The sequence below is a fragment of the Xyrauchen texanus genome, chromosome 23 (genome assembly GCF_025860055.1).
Source record: "Xyrauchen texanus isolate HMW12.3.18 chromosome 23, RBS_HiC_50CHRs, whole genome shotgun sequence".
Lineage (NCBI taxonomy): Eukaryota > Metazoa > Chordata > Actinopteri > Cypriniformes > Catostomidae > Xyrauchen > Xyrauchen texanus.
In genome coordinates, this window is record NC_068298.1 from 16,391,840 (window position 1) to 16,414,844 (window position 23,005).

Genomic DNA, 23,005 nt, shown 5'->3' on the forward strand with positions numbered 1-23,005 from the left:
GAATGCAAATCTCCGTTACTTGAAAGACAATCTATAATATTAAAATGGGTTGCTTTCGACCCCGACTTTAAACCAGCAAGGGCTGATGGGAGGTTTCAGCTCTGGTATAGGCTTGGCATCACCTCTTTTAGTTCAGTTTCATCAAAGGGAGAATTAGATAGCTTTCAGGGGATCTCTGATAAATATGGTTTGGGAAAACTAGATTTTTTTAGGTAGGCCTACTTACAAACTAGGACTTATTTTAACAAAGAGATACGATACATGGAGAAGCATGACACCAATTTAATTGATCTATTTATTGACATGTATAAAAATAAAGATAATAGGAAACTTATTTCAAAACTATATCTAGCCATTCAATCCATAAAAAACAATCAACAAATAAAGTTAGATTAAAATGGGAAAAAGAATCTGGTCTTGATATTTCAGAGGAAGACTGGCGGAATATCTGTTCTGTACAGGCGACTTCTACCAGCTCGGGTATGTGGAGAGAATTCTGTTGGCGGAATCTTATTAGATACTTTATAACCCCCAAGTTAAAATCTATTCAGTCTTGCGAGAAGGGAAATGGTATATGTTGGAGGAAATGTGGGGAACAGCTGGCAGACCATTTTCATATATTCTGGAGCTGCCCAGCCATTCAGTCATATTGGTAGGAGATAATACAAGTAATACATTTTATTTTCGGTGATGGAATTGACTGCTCATTTTCTACAATTTACCTGGGCAACTTAGCAGCTCATTTGATGAAGAAAGACAAGTACCTTTTAAAGATATTATTAGCAGCCAGCAAAAAAGCTGTAACAGGAAGGTGGCTACAACTTGAACCCCCAACAAAGGCTGAATGGCTGGACATTATGACCAGTGTCCAAAATATGGAGAGGCTGACTTTCGCTTTAAACCTACAGATGGATAAGTACTTGCAGTATTGGGAAAGATGGATTGTGTTTATGACTTCATGACATGTTTATTGACCAGTGTATCATCTGATATATATACTTTAATCAATTTTGTTTTATGTTGGAATATATTGGTGACCAAACGATTGTTCTGAATGACTGTATGTTGTTGTGGCTGTTTTTTTTTTGTTTGTTTTTTTGTTTTTGTTTTTTCTGTTTTCTTGAAAAAGAGTAAAGAAAAATAAAGTTTAAAAAAAAAAAAAGGATATAAAGGCAGCAGGTAAATATTTAAGTCCTTTTTTACTATCAATCTCCACCTTTGACCAGCCCCAACCACTAGGTGGCTAAATGTGAAAGTCTCTTCCACACCAGAATGTGGAATCGAAAGTATATTTTCCGAAAAAAAAATAAAAAAAATAATATTGATCTGTTTCTCACCCACACCCAGGGGCGGACTGGCCATAAGGAGAACAGGGACTTTTTCCGGTGGGCCTGCCACGAAACGGGGCAATGGTGGCAATAAGCTGAAACAGGCCACAGCGTTATGCCAAACAGGCCACAAAATGGTGCCTCACTCAACAATTTTTCAGCCAGGGACACACTCCGGTTTCTATGTAAAATCCAGGGCTGAATTCTCTTCCCAGTCCGCCGCTGTCCACACCTATCATATCACTTTCTTAAGATATGGACTTAACCACTGGAGTTGAATTAATTACTTTTATTGAAAATGTATTAGACAATCATCCATGTGATGATCTAATCAGCCAATCATGTGGCAGCAGTCCATAAAATCATGCAGATACAGGTCAGGAGCTTCAGTTAATGTTCACATCAACCATCAGAATGGTGAAAAAAATTTGATCTCAGTGATTTGGACCATGGCATGATTGTTGGTGCCAGATGGGCAGGTTTGAGTATTTCTGTAATTGCTGATCTCTTGGGATTTTCACACATAACAGTCTCTAGAATTTAATCCGAATAGTGCCAAAAACAAAAAACATCCAGTAAGCGGCAGTTTTGTGGATGGAAACTCCTTGTTGATGAGAGAGGTCAACAGAGAATGGCCAGACTGGTTCGAACTGACAAAGTCTAGGGTAACCACTCTGTACAGAATGCTATTCTGATGTGGGTTGGAGCTGTTTTGGGGGCACGAGGAGGACCTACACAATATTAGGCAGTTGGTTTTAATGTTGTGGCTTATTGGTGTATATATAAGCAATATCATATGTGATATGGCCCTATATCAGCATTGCTGTGATTCGGCCACATGTAGGGCCATATAGCATGACTGCGAGTCAGAATCTGCCTTTGCTGGTTCAAACCAAATGAGGCATCCAAACCTTCGTTAGCAATTAAACAATTTAACTTTAGAACTAAAATCATGGCTTGGGCTATTTCTAACAAGTTATTGGAGAAACAAAGATGTCTCTTGTCAAATCAAATTCAAAGACTGGAACTAACTGTTATTTTATTTATATAAATACATATGTAAAGGGATTCATTGAAAGGAGGAGGCGAGAACCAGCTTGACAATAAAAATAACAGTTTAATATAAAACTGAATCAAAAAGACAAACACACACACACGTGTCAGCCAGCTGCCCATAAATCTCTCTCTCTGTCGCACTGCCGTATTTTTTTCCCTCTCGAGGGCTAATTAGTTAGTGCGGAATCACGACCCGGCCCCGCCCTGCAAATAATCAAAATCACGCTCGCAGTCATGCTATATGGCCTTGCCTGCTTAAATATACACAGATAAGCCACAACATATATATATATATATATATATATATATATATATATATATATATATATATATATTATTACATTTTTTTTTTCTTACACTTCAACCTGGAAAAAAATCATCTGCTCATTATCAGCATCATTATGAGTCATTTTTGTTCTGCTCAGCACTACAATGTACTTAGGACAATGATCTGTTTGTGCCCAAGGAAATACACTTTTTCTAAAAATGAAACCACAAGTGTGACGGAGATATCAGATTTTGCCCTTTCTGTGTTTGACTTACATTGGTGTGATGTCACTGTTAACTCTGTTCTATTTTTCAAAAAATATTTATATATTTTTTTACTTATCTTTTCAAATTATATGTATATATTAGGCTATATGTCAGATCTCTGCTGGCAAGATCTAGTTGAGACCAGACCATTAGTGTGACATCAAGAGAATTATGACCTAAGCACTATGGAATGCTGTGATGACACACCTCTTTTGCAACTCTCTGAAACATGCCTTGACATGCCAACAAGGTAGATTTTACCCAGTGAGATTGCATGTGATGTGAAAGGGTTACTGATGCAAACAATGTCTCAGATGTTGAAGTTCTGGGCACTGTTTTTAGCACTCCCCAGTTCATGCATTCATACTGTAACAGGTTTGAAAGCTTGCAACTAATGTACAGCACCGGCCGCTCCTCCTCCACCACTTGCAAGAGCACCCCCCCCCACATATTAAAATATATACAAAAATACATTTACATTTATGCATTTGGCAGACACTTTTATCCAAACGACTTACAGAGACAATCCCCCTGGAGCAACCAGGAGTTAAGTGCCTTGCTCAAGGACACAATGGTGGTGGCTGTGGAGATCGAACCAGCGTCCTTCTGATTACCAGATATGTGCTATAGACCACTACACCACCACCACTCAAATGAATATTCAGTAGATAAAAATAAAAAAAGAGTATCGAAATATTACACTATTACCCTATTGCTAACAAAAAACACACAAATAAAACTAAATTGCACAAATCCTATTCCACACAAATAGAATAACACACTTGTAAAGAAGAGAACCCGATTTTTCCTAAACTGGGCACCTGCTGGCTTAGACATTTTTTTATCCATTAGTGTTGATTTGGCTCTCGAGCATCAATAATAACCACTGTCAACCAATCAAGACTAAAACAATTCACCTTGGGGGTGTACCGACTGTCTGGTTTTATATTATTCTTAACGATTTCACACAAACCAGAAAAAAATGCAACAATATGTCTGCGAAACTATATATTCACAGTGTTATGATTTAATTGTTTTTTATTTTGTAAAATTTTGTAGTGTGACTGATTTGCATTAGTACTGTACAAAGTTAGAGGTGCACTATTTGATAGATTCCCCCCGCTCCCCTACCCCGGGCTTCCAGTGGTTAGACCTGATCTACCCCCTCCCCATCTCGTACTTCTGAGTGGGAGAACTTCCCAGGTAGTAGCCTGCTTAGTGCACACAAAAAAAAAACTAGAATCAGGGCGCCCACTCCGACAAGGTTAATTGATCCACAGTCCCACACGGTAACATGATATAATTGACGTGACATGCAAATGAGCGATGGAAAACTGATTGCACAAATGTCACCATTCTGAATTATTTTTTGTGCAGGCGCCCCGTGCCGCCCCCCGGCATTGCCGGCAAGATGCCGCCCTGGGCGCTTGCCCATGTCACCTATACCTAAATCTGCTATTGACTATGTACCACTACCCAGGGCGTAGTCTCGATGTGAGAGGTGGTCCCCTCAAGTGACCGGGGTGACACGATTGGCTTTTAAGATTACCTCCGGCCCGAGCTCCGCCCCTAACCACCATTGCCAATGTCACAGGAACAGCCTCCCTCCATAATTTCAAGAGGTTGAGATGTTATACTTGATGTGCGTCACCTCTATCTGTTCGCTTTACCTCATAATCGAGATCTCCTACTTGTCGTGTGACCTCAAAGGGCCCTTGCCACTTGGCAAGTAAATTGGAGCTCGATGTTGGGAGTAATACAAGCATTTTGTCTTCTGGTGCAAATTCCCACAGCTGAGTGCCCAAATTATACAGTCGATTTGGACGTCCAATCATTGACCATCAATCTCTGAAGACATTGACCATCAGTCACGAAGGTATGTCTATGGGTTTCGTCTTGCATCTGCTACAGAGGGAAATCCCCTGCAGGGAATCCTCTAAGGGCTGTGGAAGTCGAGACCCCTCCCATCCTGACGTGGAGCTGACGTAGAAGGCCTTGGCTCTGCTTCCACAACCAGTGCATCGCAAACTACACACTGAGACCCGTTGTTGCAGGACCCATCCACATAATTTCCCCTCAATAAAGCAGTAAATGCCAGCCAATTCGTACCCAAGATTAGTGGATGGGTGAGGCAGGGACTAACTGCCGCCTCAACTCTATGCTTTTTACCCCAGAATTTAATGATGAGGGTAACCAAAGGACAATCAGGAACATCCCCATGCACTCACTGTACCTTCACCCTCCTATTTGTGCCCTATGCCTCATTGTGAATAAACATTGGTGAATTGTTGTTTGATTACAACCAGAATCCTCCAATGCTTGATATGTACCCCCCCTTTATACTCACAGGCATTTTGCATGCTCCGGCTCGATCAGGGACAGCCTGTGGCAAATCAGGAACCCGGACCAACATTTCCAGTTCCATTACTGGATGTTGGTCCCCGAACCACCCAGGGTTCCTGCGTCTCCAGCAGGCAGGCCCAGACGTTACACCTGCACTCGCAGCAGTGGGTTCCACAAACTGGGGAGGGGAGCGTAGAGAGAGAGGTGCTAGTGGCAGTTTGACAGACCCCCGGAGCCAGAGGGGGAATTTCCCTTTTCCGGGGCATGGGAATAGGGTGAGAGGAAGGAGTAGGACGGGGAAAAGGGACAGAGCGGGAGAGAGAGAGTGCGAGAGAGAGTGAGTGAGTGAGAGAGTGTGTGGGCTCTTCTTCCCTTTGGTACGCCGACAGCCAGTTCGACGGCCTCCTCCAGTGACACCAGGCAGTGGCATTAGGCCCACTCCACCATTCCCCTCGGTAGATGACAGATAAACTGCTCCAGTACCATTAGAACAACGACTTCCTCGGTGTCGCGGTCCTCAGCCAACAGCCATTTCCAACAGGTGTCCCGAAGCTGTTGAGCAAACGCAAACAGGCGGCTGCGCTCCTCAAGTTTTAGCAAGCTAAACTATTGCCGGTGTTGCTAGGGGCTGTGGCTGACCCACAATGGATTAGGTTTTTGCATTTAGAAGATATCCAGTGATCAAAAGATCTTTGTATTTGATCCATGATCATGATCAACAGAATTTAATTAATAGCCTACTTCCTAAAATCTATCAGTGTATAACATCAAGGAAAGTGTCAATATAGATAGATTTAACTGAATTCATATAATGAACCAAACATACAAGCACAAAAAAATAAAACAACCCAAGTCCATAGTAGAGAATAGATTTTATGGCCCATTTAATTTAATATTCATGTAAATACAGTATTTTGTATGCTTGTTTAGGTATGAATAAACAAAACTAGCAGGAAACAATGGGCGGACTGGGCATCGGAAACACTGTGTTTTCATTTTACCTCTTGTGGACCTAATGTTTTGACATAGGCCTACAAATCACAACAATGGTGACAACCAATGACAACATATTAAGTATAAGGTGAGCTCTGAATAATCACAAATGACAAATAACTGCAAGTTCAAACAAATACAGTAACGGCAGTATATATCAAATCAGCAAACAGTATCATTTACGTAATTTATTCATACCGCAGGGAGCTGAAGTGCGGCTTGCTGAACAATGCTCAATCCTGATAAAAATGCAGAAAATAAGATTACTTTGTGGCTATTTGAGTCATTGAAGCTTATTTTGTTTAAAGGAAATCAGAAAGCGCTTTTCAAAGCATAAGGCTTTTCACTTTTCCTCAAGAATATTATCTGCAAAAAAAAAAAAAAGTTCTACTTTTCTGTTTATTTGCATTTCAAGAAAAATGTTGAAAGGTGATTAAGATCTTTAAAAACTTTGAAGAAATGCTGACTTGTCACAGCACCTAAAATACACATTTCCCTTGAACTTTCATGTACATTTGAAACTAACATCTGTATGCTGGGAAAAAAGTTTCTGACATGTTATTTGTCTGAGCTATAAAGTGCTTATTTTTAGTACTTTCTCTAAAAAAAAAAAAATTTTTTTTTTAAAAGTCTAGTTTTATGACAATTTTTGCGCTGATGGGGTCCGTTGGCTTGACTAGCATTCAATCGAAATGTCTTTTTTTTAACACAAAAATTTGAAATTGAGCCGGAAAATGAAATCAATGAGCCAGTGTGTTATGGTGTGGTTTGTTGCGGGCCGGGTTTGATTGTCCTGTCTCGAAGCCAATCAAAATGTAGAACTGCGGTGTTTTAACCAATGGGCTTGTGATGTATCTAATCTCTTCCTCTGATCTCTGCCACGCAGGCATATTTCCCATCAGCCAATGAAAAGCAAGCGAGGCGGGCGTAAGGGTGAAGGCGTTCCTGTGAAGATCAGCTAGCGCTTGAACTTATTTAAAAAAAAAACAATATTTATTCTTGACTCGTTATTGACTACCGGTTATTTGTATCCGTATTTGTATTTTATTAATTTCTACACCACATTTAATATTAGTGTGCCATGTTTTGTCAGTCATCTTTCAGAGTAGCCACATAGCAAGCTAGGATGTAATTAGTTTGAGGCTGACATCAGATGCAACAAAAGCAGACCTACATAGCTTGGATTGCGAATTGCTCATCTTTCGGTGAAAGCAGGAAAGAAAATGGATTACCAACACCAGGGATACCGGGCAAGTACGTACTATATGAGGGAACTTCGCGAAAGATTGTTGTGCTTGTTTGGCATACGTGGACAGCTGCATACTGTACTGTAAAATCCATACGCCTTTGTTGACGTATCACGAGCAATTTGGCACCAAAATACATTGCAGTTTATAAAGCCACTCATTAGGTGCCATTAACTATATTAGTTTGTTGATGTCTTGGGTGCTGAGTGAAATCTTTGCCATATCTCATGGTCCCAAGTATCTGGTCACATCTGACCAGATAAAACCCAAGTGTTGTGATCTTATTATTTGTTACAAATGAATAGTCATACATTTTACTTCAGAATTCTTCTAATTCAATGTTGCAAACAAAACTTGGCTGTACCAATAATTTCTCTTTGGACCTCATAATACCTGAAACATTTGTTTTCTGAATGCAGCAAAACCCAGAGCCAGAGCATCTCTACCTACTGGGGGACCGCTTCTTTTTGATGACACCAGTTCTGGGCCTCCGCTCATGAATAACCAGAACTACTATAGTTCAGGTTATGACATGGCTGCAGCACCAGCAGGAGGTCAAGAACCTGGAGTTAGCAACATCTTTGGAGATCCTATGGCCAATGCTGCCATGATGTATGGCTCATCCCTTGCCAATCAAGGCAAGGATATTGTGAACAAAGAGGTGAGATGTGATGTTTGCCTTGTTGAAGATGTATACAGAGATACACCGATCAGCCACAACATTAAAACCACCTGCCTAATATCAGATAGGTCCCCCTTGTGCCGCCAAAACGCTGGCACCAAACCATTCCTGAGCAATCTGTGACAAGGCGCATTATCCTAGGACCCAAGGTTTCCCAGCTGAACATTGCCCAGAGCATCACACTGCCTCCGCCATTCTGCTTTCTTCCCATAGGGCATCCTGCTGCCATCTCTTCCCCAGGTTAATGACGCACACACCCGGCCGTCCACATAATCTAAAAGAAAATGTGATTCATCAGACCAGGCCACCTTCTTCTATTGCTCCGTAGTCCAGTTTTGATGCTTGCATGCCCATTGTAGGTGCTTTTGGTGGTGGACAGGGGTCAGCATGGTCTCTCTGACTGGTCTATGACTACGCAGCCCCATATACAGCAAGCTGCGGAGCACTGTGTGTTCTGACACCTTTCTGTCGTAACCAGCGTTACGTTTTTCAGCTATTTGTGCTACAGTAGCTCTTCTGTGGGATCGGACCAGACGGGCTAGCCTTCACTCCCCACACTCATCATTGAGCCTTGGGCCATGACCCTGTCCTTCCTTGGACCACATTTTGTAGGTACTAACCACTGCATACTGGGAACACCCCACAAGACCTGCCATTTTGGAGATTCTAGGCATCACAATTTGTCCCATGTCAAAGTTGCTCAGATCCTTACATTTGCCCATTTCTCTGAGACTTATAGCTCTTCAGAACAAAAATTGACTTTTCCCAAACAGTGGGTGTTTTTAAACCATTGAGATTCCCTACTTTCATTGGTTATTTAAGAAAAGCCAATCCTGGTTTGGAAATGCCCACTGATTTCTACACCGAGATTCCCTACTTTCATTGGTTAGTTTAGAAACGCCCATCCCGGTTTGAAAACGCCCACAGATTTGAAAAAAAAAAAACTTTACTGTGCTGCATAGACCTATACTTAATTTTTCCTGATTCCAACATATGAAATTCAAGAACTGACTGTTCACTTGCTGCCTAATATATACCATCTCTTGACAAGTGCCATTGTAACAAGATAATCAATGTTATTCACTTCACCTGTCAGTGGTTTTAATGTTGTGGCTGATCAGTGTATGTTTTGTTAAAAGTGCAGACAAATTGGGAAATAGTGTGGCAGAGATGGCCCCCACGACAAAAAAATGTCAATTATGTATTGTATATATTGGGTTCAGTTTTGATAAAAGTTCACTTTTAAATGTATTTTACTCACCCTGTCCAATGTGTAATCCATTCTGCAGATTAGCCGATTCATGTCAGTGAACAAACTGAAGTATTTCTTTGCAGTTGATTCCAAATATGTTGTGAAGAAATTGATGATTCTTATGTTCCCATACACACACCAGGTAAGCTATTTATTCTTGAATCAAAGAGATTTTTTTATTTGATTTTAATAAGTGCAAATTATTTATTTCCCAGACAATTTAAAAAAAACTAAATTTTATGTTCTGTACATAAAGTATAATTTAATCAATTTCAGTATCTGGAGGTGTATTACAGAAAGATCTTACATTTGAATCCTATCTCATCTTCTTGGTAACCATGGCAATTTCAGTTAGAATCTCAATTAGAACTAAAGCTATTACAGAATAAAAAATTTTAAGGGCATTGGCTTATCTTAAAGGTGTTTCCCCATTAAAAAAAGATTTACTTCTAAAGAAATAAATTCTTATTTTAAACATACAGTATGTATAAAATCATGAACACTCACATGAGGTGAGGATTCTAATCATATCAGTAACCTTATAAAAGCTGTTTTATACTAAATAGGGGAGGGGCGCCCTCATGGGGGCTGCCATTTTAGAATCACATTACCAGCTGAATACTACTCACTTAATCTCAGTTACCGTCTTGTTATTGGACACTTTCACTCTTGGATTAAAATAATCATGACTGAAAGTGAATTTCTACAATGGCGTCTGTAACTGAAAACTGCTGGTTTTGAATGATGCTGCATCCACCCCACTAGGTGTCACTAAGTCCAGAATGATACAAGCAAAAAGTTACTGAGTGCACCTTTTAACTACAGGATATGCTCCTGTAATATTTAAAATAAAACCATTAATATAAACCGTGAAATCTCAAATTTGTCTTCCATTATCCACACATATAGCCTTCCACATCTCTTTCTGTCATTAGATCCAGTTGTCCTTTGTCTTTGAAGACTGTAGTGTACACTTTTGTATGAAATCTTCAGTTTTTTGGCAATTTCAAGCATTGTATAGCCTTTATTCCTCAAAACAATGACTGACTGATGAGTTTCTAGAGAAAGCAGTTTCTTTTTTGCCATTTTTTACCTTATTACCTTAAGACATGCCAGTCTGTTGCATACTGTGGCAACTCAAAAACAAACACAAAGACCATGTTAAGCTGCATTTAACAAACCAAATAACTTTCAACTGTGTTTGATATAATGGCAATTGATTTTCTAGAACCAAATTAGGAATTTAGCATGATTACTCAAGGATGATTTGTTGATGACTGCTGGAAATGGGGCCTGTCTAGATTTGATAAAAAATGACTTTTATTCAAAGTTATGGTGCTGTTTTTTACATCAGTAATGTCCTGACTAAACTTTTTGATCAGTTGAATGCCACTTTGGTGAATTAAAGTACCAATTTCCTTCTGAAACAGCTAAATATGTACATTATTCCAAACTTTTGGCCACCAGTGTATTTTCAGATAATCTACTACTCATTTGCAGAAGTACTGGAAATGCACAAGACACACCTTGACTAGATATATCAAATCAATCCAATCAAATCACTTTATTGTCACACTACTGTGTACACAAGAGCAACAGTAGGTGAAATTATTTTGTGCAGTTCCGAATAACATAGCAGTACCAATTACAATAAACATATTTACACAACACAATTTACATAACAATGTACAGTAAACAATACACACAATATAGAATACACATACAATAAAAAAATAAAAAAAGGGTAAGAGTGTATAAAATATATATATATACAGTAGTTGAATTGGGGAGAATATATTTGACAGTCCAGTGTGTGGCACAAGATGATGATTAATAAAGTGCAGTGCTGATTGTTGATCGTGAGAGATCAAGTGTTCAAAAGTCTGATTGCTTGGGGGAAGAAGCTGTCATGTAGTCGGCCGGTGCGGGTCCTGATGCTGCGATACCGCCTGTCTGATGGTAGCAGTGAGAGCAGCCCATGACTTGGGTGGCTGGAGTCTCTGATGATCCTCCAAGCTTTTTTCACACACTGCCTGTTATAGATGTATAGACTGTGTATGTATGTATATGTGTGTGTGTGATATATATATATATATATATATATATATTAGACTGCATTTCAAGGTACTGTAGTCATACTATTTATTTATTTTTTGTTACATTTCATTCTGATGTCAGGACTGGGAGGTACGTTACCATAGAGACACTCCTCTCACACCACGCCATGATGTCAATGCTCCAGATCTTTACATACCAAGTAACTTTTTTTTTAATCTTTATGCTGAACATGACAAATTGCTGATTCAAACTTGGTTTTAAAACAGTACCAATAATATAATTTTGGTGTCTAGCTTTCAGAGTTTTGCTAAATTTGAAGTCTTGTTACTAGTATTTATTTACTAGTATTAACTATCATCAAAATGTATTATGTTTGTTTTAATCTAGCAATGGCTTTTATCACCTATATTTTACTGGCTGGAATGGCTTTAGGCATTCAGAAACGGTAAGTGATAGTGATTTCATAGTAGAAACACACTGATAGAATGCACATTATGTGACTTTTATGGATGCCGGTGTACTCTGAACATCCTGCGGAATTAATATAAAAAGTTATTAAACTAGCTCAAAACTACTTTGATAGGACCCATGTTAATCTCTTAAAGCTACACTAGTAACTTTTGTTAAAATCTACAAAATGTTTTTAATGGGAGAGTGCAACAAAAATCCATCTTCCAAACCATGTCTTTACCCAAATACAATTTGATAAACCTATAATAATGATTTATATTTTAAAGCAGTCGGGACAGATTTTGCGGTAAATTGCATACATTCATCATTCGCCCATACGTGTTGACGTCATATCCGTACACAGAGAACATAAGCTCCAGCTACTGTAGCGTGTGTGTGTGGGAGTAGCGTAAAGCTGAAAGTTTGTTGTCACAAAGAACAAGAAAAATTGACCATGGATCATTAAAAACGGCAAACCTCCGGGGAGTCACCGGTTGTAAAAACATAGAAACACTGACCAGAGCAAAGTCTACAAGCAAAAAGGGACGGCGACAGAATCCGTAATAAAACCCAAATCAATATCGGCTTGACTTTTCAAAGGTGGCAACAACTCTCAGATCTAAAAGGATGATGAGAGATGGCTTTTTACTTAACAGTTAAAATATTTTATTGATATGGTTTATGTATAGTTGTGTAAACACACACGTCTGTGTGTGTGTAGTGAAATACAATAATTATACTGTAATCAATGCAGAACTTTTCACATGTGTATTTTTCGTATAAAAGCAATAATTTATATAAATAAATCCTTTAGTCCTAGGCTTGCCAAGGACATGTGATTCTTGAAATTATGTTGACCACTGGTTGGTAACAATGACAATCTATAAATTAGCTACTGCCATAGTCAATTTGACCAGAATATCCTGCAGTTATAAACGCTTAACAACTTTTGACCTTATCAGACTTGCAATCGTTATGTCTAATGTGAACGAACATTTGCCTAACTTTTGTAACATGTTTCAAATAAGTCATAACGACAGCATAATATATGGCACTTGTCTGCTCAGATGACATGTTTTCGGATATCCGTCTTTTCCTTTCTTTCGTTATTTATTTGGCCATTCTCTCTAAGATGTCCTGTATCTATGTGCTCACCCGTGATTCAAACCACATTCATCCGCGCAGAGGAGCAGAGCTGAAGCATGACTTGCGTCATTACCATAATGTTCTTCCGCAAGACACATGCGGTTTTATTTTTTTAACCGCTTGAGGGCCAAAAGTTACGTAGTGTAGCTTTAACTAAAGGGGATGAACAAATTGATGCATAGCATGTGGAGGAACCTTGAACTATCAACTTTCTTACAACATTGCAACTTTCTTAATGCGGTTGTCATTATGTTTGTAAATCTCTTATATGAAAGCATAATTTCTCTTTTAATTTCTCCACATTGTCAGATTTAGTCCAGAGGTTCTGGGTTTGTGTGCCAGCACGGCTTTGGTTTGGATCATTATTGAGGTTCTTGCCATGCTGCTCAGTCTTTACTTGCTCACGGTGCACACAGACCTCTCAACATTTGACCTTATTGCCTACAGTGGATACAAATATGTTGGGTAAGTTTCTGTTCCACAAAGTCTCTATTGTCCTACCTAACACGATGTGACTAGGAGTTATCTCTTCAATGTTGATCAAAGTTTTTGTTCTAACCTGCCTTAACGATGATGAATGGCAAGACATTTTGTTAATCACTTTTTTTCTATTGATTAGGATACTAAGAGACAAGAAACCAAGATCTGTGTTTTTATAAGGGAAAAGAAAAACCTAATTTACTCACCCTCGTGCCATCCCTGATGTGTATGACTTTCTTTCTTTGGCAGAACACAAAGATTTGTAGAAGAAATCTCATCTCTGTTGGCCCATTCAATGCAAGTGAATGGTGGCCAAAACTTTGAAGATCCAAATTATACAGACTCAGCATAAATGTAATATATCCACCTCCATTGGTTATATTCAGTGTCTTTCAAATCAATGTAATAATTGATGGATTACTTTTATGCTCGGTTTATGTATAATTTGGAAGTTTTGGCCACCATTCACTTGCATTGAATGGGCCAACAGAGCTGAGATTTCTTCTACAAATCTTTGTGTTCTGCAGAAGAAACATCAGGGATCGCATGAGGGTGAGTAAATGGAGAGTTTTTTTTTGGTGAACTAACCCTTCAAGTCTTTTATACAGATTTAAACATTGTAAAAAAAACACTTTCTTTCTGTCTTTTAGGATTATTTTCACATTGTTGTGTGGATTGCTCTTTGGCAGTGATGGCTACTTTGTTGCTCTTGCTTGGTCATCTTGTGCCCTCATGTTTTTTATTGTGAGTATTAGAAATGTGAAGAAAAAGAGAAAAATAAACTTTTGAAGTTGTCCAAAGGGGGAAGAGTTTGAAAGTGTGTTCTTGAGGTTTTTTTTTTTTTTTTTTGGTCACAGTTACAGTGGTATCATTACAGACCAAAGCCAACTTTTACCAAAGACCGATAAATAAATTATGCTTTCATGCTTTAGAAATTAATGGAGAACAAAATATGTCAAACTTAAAGAATTAACATGAAATTCCAATGTTCCAATGTGTTTTTTTTCTAGGTTCGCTCTCTAAAAATGAAGATCCTGTCTTCAATCTCAGCAGATTCTGTGGGTGCAGGAGCCAGTGCCAAGCCCCGCCTTCGCATGTACGTTACCGTGGCTTCTGCTGCCTTTCAGCCAATCGTCATTTACTGGCTCACCTCTCATTTGGTTAGATGACCTACACTGTATTTATACTTGGAGGAAAACAACTTTTAAAATGCCATGTAATGCTGGATCCGGGTGGCTGCAACTCTTGAAATTTTGGCATTGGTACAGATAAAAGTGACTTAATACACACATGAGATTGTGTTTGGCTTGGAGGAGTTGCTTGATCTGTTTTAAACTCTTTAATATTGACTCTCGCTGCGTAGTCACCTGCAGATCAAGTGTTGAATATAATGAAAACTTTTTACAGGATTTTTTTTTTTTTCTGCCGAAATTCGAAAGTAACTGGTGGCTTGTTTGACTGCTTTTGTGTTTTCACCATGCTGCTTTGGTGTCACAAAAATACAGCCTTTTAAGAGGCATGCTAATTTATCTGCTCTGTGATGTGATTCTTTTGTGATGTATAATTGGTGAACACATGATCAACTCAAGTGTCCTTCTTTTCTGGTTATCTGTGCATGAACAGCCATGCTTTTTTTATAGCAAAATAAATTACACAATTTAGAATTTTAAGGTGTGTACTTGTGCTGTGCTGTAATCATTTCTTTAAAAATACTTGATTTTGACCTGATACATACAAAAATATATTGTTGGAAAAGATTTAATGCAACATATACAGGGACAGTCCCCATGGAGCAACCTGAGATTAGATACCTTGTTCATGGCAAGGGCACAATGGGCATAGCTCCTGAACTGCTTCTTAGCATTTGAACCTGCAAACATTTTTTTTAGTACTCCTCACCACTCCAAACAACAAAGATAGCTACATAGAGAAATATAGTGTTATATGGCAATGTAGAGTACAAAATCCATTTTATCCAAGTCTATTATACTTATTTGTATGCTTTTGTGTGGGTAGAATTGAGACCTTATTCATGCTAGTGCCATCTTTGGCACATTTTTAATGGAAATGACAATTAGGGCTGTGAGGGATAGATTCAGTCTCTTCAGTGGACTGCGCTGCAGTTTAAAGAGTTTTTGGATTGTTCCACGGACAAAACATTCGGTATACAAAGAACTCCTGAAAACATGAGTTGTGGAAATCAGATGCGATCTAGGCGGTTTATACAACTTTATACCATTTCGTGCCATTGAAGAGACTGAGTCTGTTCCTCACAGCCTTGTCATTCCCATTAAAAATCAAAGATAGCGTGAATAAGGTGTATACAGGCTTTTTTTTCACCCAAAATTACTCCACGTTAAATGTATCCAAAGTATTCAGATTTGAATAAAATATATATCAACAATTTTAAAATTTATTCAATTTTATTTGTAATTTCTGAGTTAATTTTCCTTGAAAAAATAAGTAGTTTTACACACACTCACCAAAATAAATATATCCAGATTTTACCTGGGTCATTTTTTGTTTTGGGGTGAAGTTACCTATGCGTTCTAGGGTTAATGGGATGTTCAAATGGGCCAGGACTATTCAAATTATCACTGTCCAAAAAAAAAAAAAAAAAAGAATAAAATGTTAACAAGGGCTGTAGTCTGCTTTAACTGTCTCTCTTCTGCTTGCTTTCTTTCTGTAATTGTTTATATATGTAACTGCATTTTCACTAGTAAAATTTCACAATGATCTGTCATTCACTCTGTGCAATTACATATATATTTATAATTAACTTCTAACTAGTTGAAATTACTAGTTGAAACACACAAAAAAATTATGATAATAGCCTAATAAATACGTGGTTACTTATGCATTCTTGATATCAACAACTAGTGAAAATTCATTTTTTACAATGATCTATATACACTCACCTAAAGGATTATTAGGAACACCTGTTCAATTTCTCATTAATGCAATTATCTTATCAACCAATCACATGGCAGTTGCTTCAATGCATTTAGGGGTGTGGTCCTGGTCAAGACAATCTCCTGAACTCCAAACTGAATGTCAGAATGGGAAAGACAGGTGATTTAAGCAATTTTGAGCGTGGTATTGTTGTTTGTGCCAGACGGGCCGGTCTGAGTATTTCACAATCTGCTCAGTTACTGGGATTTTCATGCACAACCATTTCTAGGATTTACAAAGAATGGTGTGAAAAGGGAAAAACATCCAGTATGCGGCAGTCCTGTGGGCGAAAATGCCTTGTTGATGCTAGAGGTCAGAGGAGAATGGGCCGACTGATTCAAGCTGATAGAAGAGCAACTTTGCCTGAAATAACCACTCGTTACAACCGAGGTATGCAGCAAAGCATTTGTGAAGCCACAACACGCACAACATTGAGGCGGATGGGCTACAACAGCAGAAGACCTCACCGGGTACCACTCATCTCCACTACAAATAGGAAAAAGAGGCTACAATTTGCAAGAGCTCACCAAAATTGGACAGTTGAAGACTGGAAAAATGTTGCCTGGTCTGATGAGTCTCGATTTCTGTTGAGACATTCAGATGGTAGAGTCAGAATTTGGCGTAAACAGAATGAGAACATGGATCCATCATGCCTTGTTACCACTGTGCAGGCTGGTGGTGGTGGTGTAATGGTGTGGGGGATGTTTTCTTGGCACACTTTAGGCCCCTTAGTGCCGATTGGGCATCGTTTAAATGCCACGGCCTACCTGAGCATTGTTTCTGACCATGTCCATCCCTTTATGGCCACCATGTACCCATCCTCTGATGGCTACTTCCAGCAGGATAATGCACCATGTCACAAAGCTTGAATCATTTCAAATTGGTTTCTTGAACATGACAATGAGTTCACTGTACTAAAATGGCCCCCACAGTCACCAGATCTCAACCCAATAGAGCATCTTTGGGATGTGGTGGAACGGGAGCTTCGTGCCCTGGATGTGCATCCCACAAATCTCCATCAACTGCAAGATGCTATCCTATCAATATGGGCCAACATTTCTAAAGAATGCTTTCAGCACCTTGTTGAATCAATGCCACGTAGAATTAAGGCAGTTCTTAAGGCTGAAAGGGGTCAAACACAGTATTAGTATGGTGTTCCTAATAATCCTTTAGGTGAGTGTGTGTATATATATATATATATATATATATATATATATATATATATATATATATATACACACACACTCACCTAAAGGATTATATATATATAGATCAGTGTATTTTTTATTTTTTTTTATTGTATTTCTTTTCATCTGTAATTAAATTTCAACATTTGGTATTTCAGATATCTGTAAATTGATAGATTTGGTTTTCTGAATTTTAAATTATACATTAAATGCATGAAATAGCCTATGCAAGATATACATGAAGCTAACCAGTTTGCTTAAACATGTTATGTTGTTGTACATTATATTGTATCATGACTGCATTTAGGATTTTAAACACTGGGGCAAATTAATGCAGGTATGTGCAGACGAACATTAAAAGCTTTTTCGAAATGTTAGAACGAGCGGTCAGCAATCAGGCTGGGTCTAAAAGTTAAAAGCAAACCCAGTTCAACACAACGACTGAGCTGTGAGTGTCTCTTTAAGGCGCGCCGGCTGCAAAGCGTCCTTTTGGTTTCCAAGGAAACGTGGGAAAGGACCGAGCACAGACAGAGACAGAACACTTTCTCTAACATAGATTTTAGCAGTGGTCCCAAAACTTTACATTTATAAGAGCACAGCGTTGGAGTTTGATTGCTGTAAATCGATAACTACCTGTTTATGTAAGTTGTTTGCCCTTCTTTCGCTCTTTTGTCATAAAAGGTTCACGCGAGAATGAATGCGTGGGGTAATTATTCTAAATGTAACTTAATATTCTTGCGCCATTTTCTCAGGTGAACAGACCATGTGGCTTAGCTTTCTGTGTACGTTAGGTGCTAGAATAGTCGAAATAATTTTTTCTTTAATTTGGCCTATTAATATTTAGCAATCGTTAACAGCAAGATTTGCATATTACCCATTTCATGTGTTTGTTTTGCACTGATTGAATTGCAGTGTAATGTATTGGCTGGCTAGCTTGCTGAATCATTTACTAAGTTGCAGCACTCAGTATTCAAAATTAGGAAAGAAATGTGACTTCTGTGTAAGGGTACTGAATTTTTCAGTCCTCTTTCCTTGTTTCCTTTGAGCTTTTATTAATTTTAGTGAGATATTAATCACGATACGATATTATTGCGATTCTTGATCTTTGGTGTATTGCGATTGTAAACTACGATATATTGCGATATTTCACTCAGTCTGCATCGGACCTAAGGAACTGTTTCCGAATCACCAATGCATTGTTAAATTAATATAAAAGTGGCAGTTTACAAAACAAGGGAAGTTTATTTCCCTAATATCTATGTATAATGCAAAGCCATAATCATTTAAGACCATAATGGCTCCTTATTTCTGTGGTTAAGTAACTGTAGTCTTTCTAAAAAGAAATAATAGTATTTATGAATACAATAGTATGCTAAACACAGTTTAAATTCAAAAAAGTATAATAGATTTCACCTAAAATTGTATACTAACATTGTTGTCAAAATACTACTGTAAAATCGTTATAAATTTTATTAAGGGAGGGTGATAATGTGTAAAGAATGATAACTGCTCCTCCTAAGGGACTGTTTTTGAATTCCTAGATCAATTTGGCAGAAGTGTTTCCCATCACCATAGTATTAATGTGGAAATATGTAAATAATAATATCGATATTTGGCATGCAAATAACCATACACTATCACAAGAAAAATATCACTATACTTCAACATATCGATATTTTTTCCCTCCTCTATTTCACATGTATTTCTCCAATTCAACAGGTTAACGTATGGGTCTCTGCCCTGCAGCTGGGAGACAGATGGAGAAAGACACACAAGCACTGCCTACCCATTCTCCTCTACATTCCCCTAGAAATAATTCAGAAGCTCTGTCTCTATCCCACTCTCTTCCACAGCCCACTGCTGTTCTGCCTGCGTCCCTCCCTCTCTCCCCAACCGTCCCCTCCCCTTCCACCCCAGCCTCCTGTCTACACTTCTCATCTACCCCTCAGGTTTCTGGGGGGTCGCACTGCCTTAGTCCCTCCACAGCATTTGAGCAGGATGACCTGACTTGCCTCAGCTGGTTGCATCAAAGAGGGAACCTTTTGCCCATGCAGCCCCTGCCCAGAATCACGACACTGCCCCAGACATTAGAACTCATCCCTGCCCAGCCACTGCCTTCCTACCCTGCTAAGCCCCCATACTCTTTTAGCAGTCTCATCTTTATGGCAATTGAAGACGCCCCAGAAAAGAGACTCCCCGTGAAAGGTATTTATGAGTGGATTGTCAACAACTTCCCCTACTACAGAGAGGCTCCAGGTGGCTGGAGAAACTCTGTGCGACACAATCTGTCCTTGAGCAAGAGCTTCCAACGAATACATCGTGACAGGAGTCAAGTGCGTCAGCCCTCTTTATTTCCAATCACTTTTGCTAAAGCGATAGTCTGTCCTCTTAAAAAAGGAATGTTCACCCTAGGTGAACATTCTGTCACCATTTAATCAACCTCATGTTGTTCTAAAGCTGTATGATTTTCTTGCTTTTGTGGAACGCAAAAGGAGATGTTAGGCAAACTTTTCTGAACAAATTCTGCATAATATGAATGAAAAAAAGTGAAATGCATTTGGAACAACATGAGGATGAGTAAATGATGACGGAATTTTCATTTTTGGATGAACCATCCCTTTGATGTGTACTTAAATTTGTTTGACTTTTCTGATCTCTAGTCTGTATAACATAATTTAATGAAATATTGTTATGTTTTGTGTAATAGTCTGTTGGAAAGGGCTCATTATGGCGTGTCTGTCCAGAGTGTCGGCCAGCTCTTCTGGAGGTTCTTAGAAAAACACATTATTGTCATCGTACCAACAGCAACTTGTTGAAAAATCCTGTTTTGTGAGTTTGATTTGCTTTGCTTTTTCTTAATAGACCATTTGTATGATGTGACAGGAATTTTCTGGGTTCAATACAAGTTAAGCTCAATCGACACCATTTGTTGCAGAATATCCACACACACACACATACACACACACAAACTCATACCTCTTTTTTCTTAAAAAAAAAAAAAAGAAGAATCTAAAATCAAGTTTATAGTGAGGCACTTAAAAAAGAAGTGAATATGGCCAATTTTAAGGTATAAAGGCAGAAATGTGAAGCTTATAATTTTATAAAAGCACTTTCATTAATCCTTCTGTTAAAACTTTTTTATTATTGTATTACTTGAGCTGTGAAGTTGTTTAAATCTTTGTTTTTTCTGTTATTTTAGGGTATTAGGGTTTAGGGCAATGATGTTGTAAAATTGGATATATTGTAACTTCACAAAAAAGGTTAGTAAGCGATTCTATTACACTTAAATCATAATAACATGCATAACATGTTTTGCCTAATGTTGGAAATAGTGAGAATTTTAACGTTTACAGATTTACTTCCATTGTAAGTGCCTCGCTGTAACCCAGATTTTTTGTTTTATTTTATTTTTTAAGAAAAGGAGTGACAAGTCAAAATAAACATTTGTGGTAATCAACATTATGCCACAAATGCTGTTGATTAAGCTCAACTTGTTTTGATAATGGAGATTTATGATACTGTCACACGAGCTTATCTGACCTGCATTTTGAACAGGTTGGAGGCAGCTGATAATGTAGAAAACATCATGAATGAGACTATGGAAATATCAGGTCAGTTGCACTGCTTTTACATTTACATTAATAAAAGTCTATTAACTATTTATAATCTTTGAAATTATTTAAACGTAAAATAATAGTGTTTATAGATCTCACTTGACTCATGAGTCCAGGGGGCATTAGATTAAATAGTACTAAAGTTTACAAAATAATATTTTGCATTCTAAGAATTTTTCTCACATGCAGTTTTCTCCCTGAATTGTTTGCTAGCCTTCTTTCACGTTTTCTAGTGCTGGTATGTTTGTGAACTGTTGTCTTGGTAACAACCTGACACTACCATAGCAACCTATAGCCACAGTGACATGATGGCTGTTTTACTACAGTGTCACTAAAGAAGTCTCGCATAACATCTGCTTTGCTCTCTTCTAACACACAGATCTTTCACAGTATAGTACTAAAGTAATAATGCAATAGTTTTTTTGTGAATGAAAGAAAATATTATGCAACTATGAGTTCTGAGAGAAGAGATTTATAACTATAATGGTAAGTGAATGTATGGCGTTCCTTTTCAATTCTGGACTGGGTCACATGAAATTCAGATCTTTTTTCATTGTGGTTCTGTGTGGAACAGTTCTCTTAATTCCATTACATAAACCATTCCTCTCCATTTTTCTTCAGATCTCGATTCTCTGTGTTCAAACCCACCATGCTTTCTGACACCTGATCACGAGGAGCTGGTCGCCATGGAGTCTATAGAACTTACAGAGGTTGCAGGAGAGGAGTCAGAGAAAGATCCATTGGCAGACAGTGGTTACGTTGAGTTACACTATTATCAATATCAGCAGTATCAGTACCTGGTTCTTCCAGGAGACACTGAATTAGACCTAGAGACGGTTGAGATACTGCAGCTTGATGCAGAGGCTCAGGAGGCTGCAGGGTCACTGCTTGACCTTGCAGGAGGCAACCACTGATAGATGGTACCTCTGTGCTATGTACAAGCAAGGAGGGTTAAAGGGGAGATGGGGCCACTGTCAAAACTCTTGAAACCCCTTGGCTTTATGTACGATTGTCACTTTATAACTGCCTGAACTTTTACTTACTGTCATAAAAGGTGCAACATGAGCAATTCCAAATAATATAATGATTTATAAAGACATTTGTATGGACTGACAGCACTGTGTGTTCATCCTTGATATTAGTGTATTGTAGCTAACTTTTGTTTAACAGCCTTTGCAAAATAGCCATTTTTTGTCAGAAAGAACAAAAATTTTGTTTATTGTGAGAGTTGACATGTAGTATTTAATGCACTTCCATGCCATTGTTCATTGAGTTCCTCTCATCAAGTATCTTTGTCTAAAGATTTGTTGTATTCTCAGATTAGAAGAAGAAAGTTATACTGTTCTTTTGAAAGAAAAAGTTTTTTTTACACTAAAATATGGTTCAAAATTATGAACATATTCAAGTATTACTGAGACAAACTGCCAGCTGTTCTTCAGGGTTCACAGAAATATTGATATCAAACCCTTATTTCTTCCTGATTGTTGTCTGAAGTCATTTGTTTTCTGTGTAATATAATGCATGCTATACTTTGCTTTATTAATGTGTTGTTGTTGTTTGTTTGTTTGTTTAGTATGTATGTTTAACAGGTTGACACTACATCACACTCTTACCCCCTTTTCTCTTCATGTGTAACTCTTTTAGCAATAAAGTACTACAATTTTATTATGAAATCTTTGCCTT

At 38.2% G+C, this 23,005-nt stretch overlaps 2 protein-coding genes across 2 annotated transcripts; both read left to right on the forward strand.

Moving 5' to 3' along the window:
* The first annotated feature begins 7,471 nt into the window (after nt 1-7,471).
* On the forward strand, nt 7,472-16,182 carry LOC127617282 (protein YIF1A). Its single transcript, XM_052089233.1, has 8 exons — nt 7,472-7,508; nt 7,921-8,162; nt 9,473-9,577; nt 11,614-11,692; nt 11,881-11,938; nt 13,399-13,554; nt 14,220-14,313; nt 14,580-16,182. Exons 1-8 carry the CDS (start codon nt 7,478-7,480, stop codon nt 14,736-14,738), a joined length of 924 nt encoding a protein of 307 aa, XP_051945193.1. The 5' UTR covers nt 7,472-7,477; the 3' UTR covers nt 14,739-16,182.
* Nucleotides 16,183-18,208: 2,026 nt separating this feature from the next.
* On the forward strand, nt 18,209-22,931 carry LOC127617265 (forkhead box protein N3-like). The gene is made up of 5 exons (XM_052089213.1): nt 18,209-18,349; nt 19,428-20,041; nt 20,416-20,537; nt 21,264-21,319; nt 21,944-22,931. Exons 2-5 carry the CDS (start codon nt 19,436-19,438, stop codon nt 22,234-22,236), a joined length of 1,077 nt encoding a protein of 358 aa, XP_051945173.1. The 5' UTR covers nt 18,209-18,349; nt 19,428-19,435; the 3' UTR covers nt 22,237-22,931.
* The last annotated feature ends 74 nt before the right edge of the window (nt 22,932-23,005 follow it).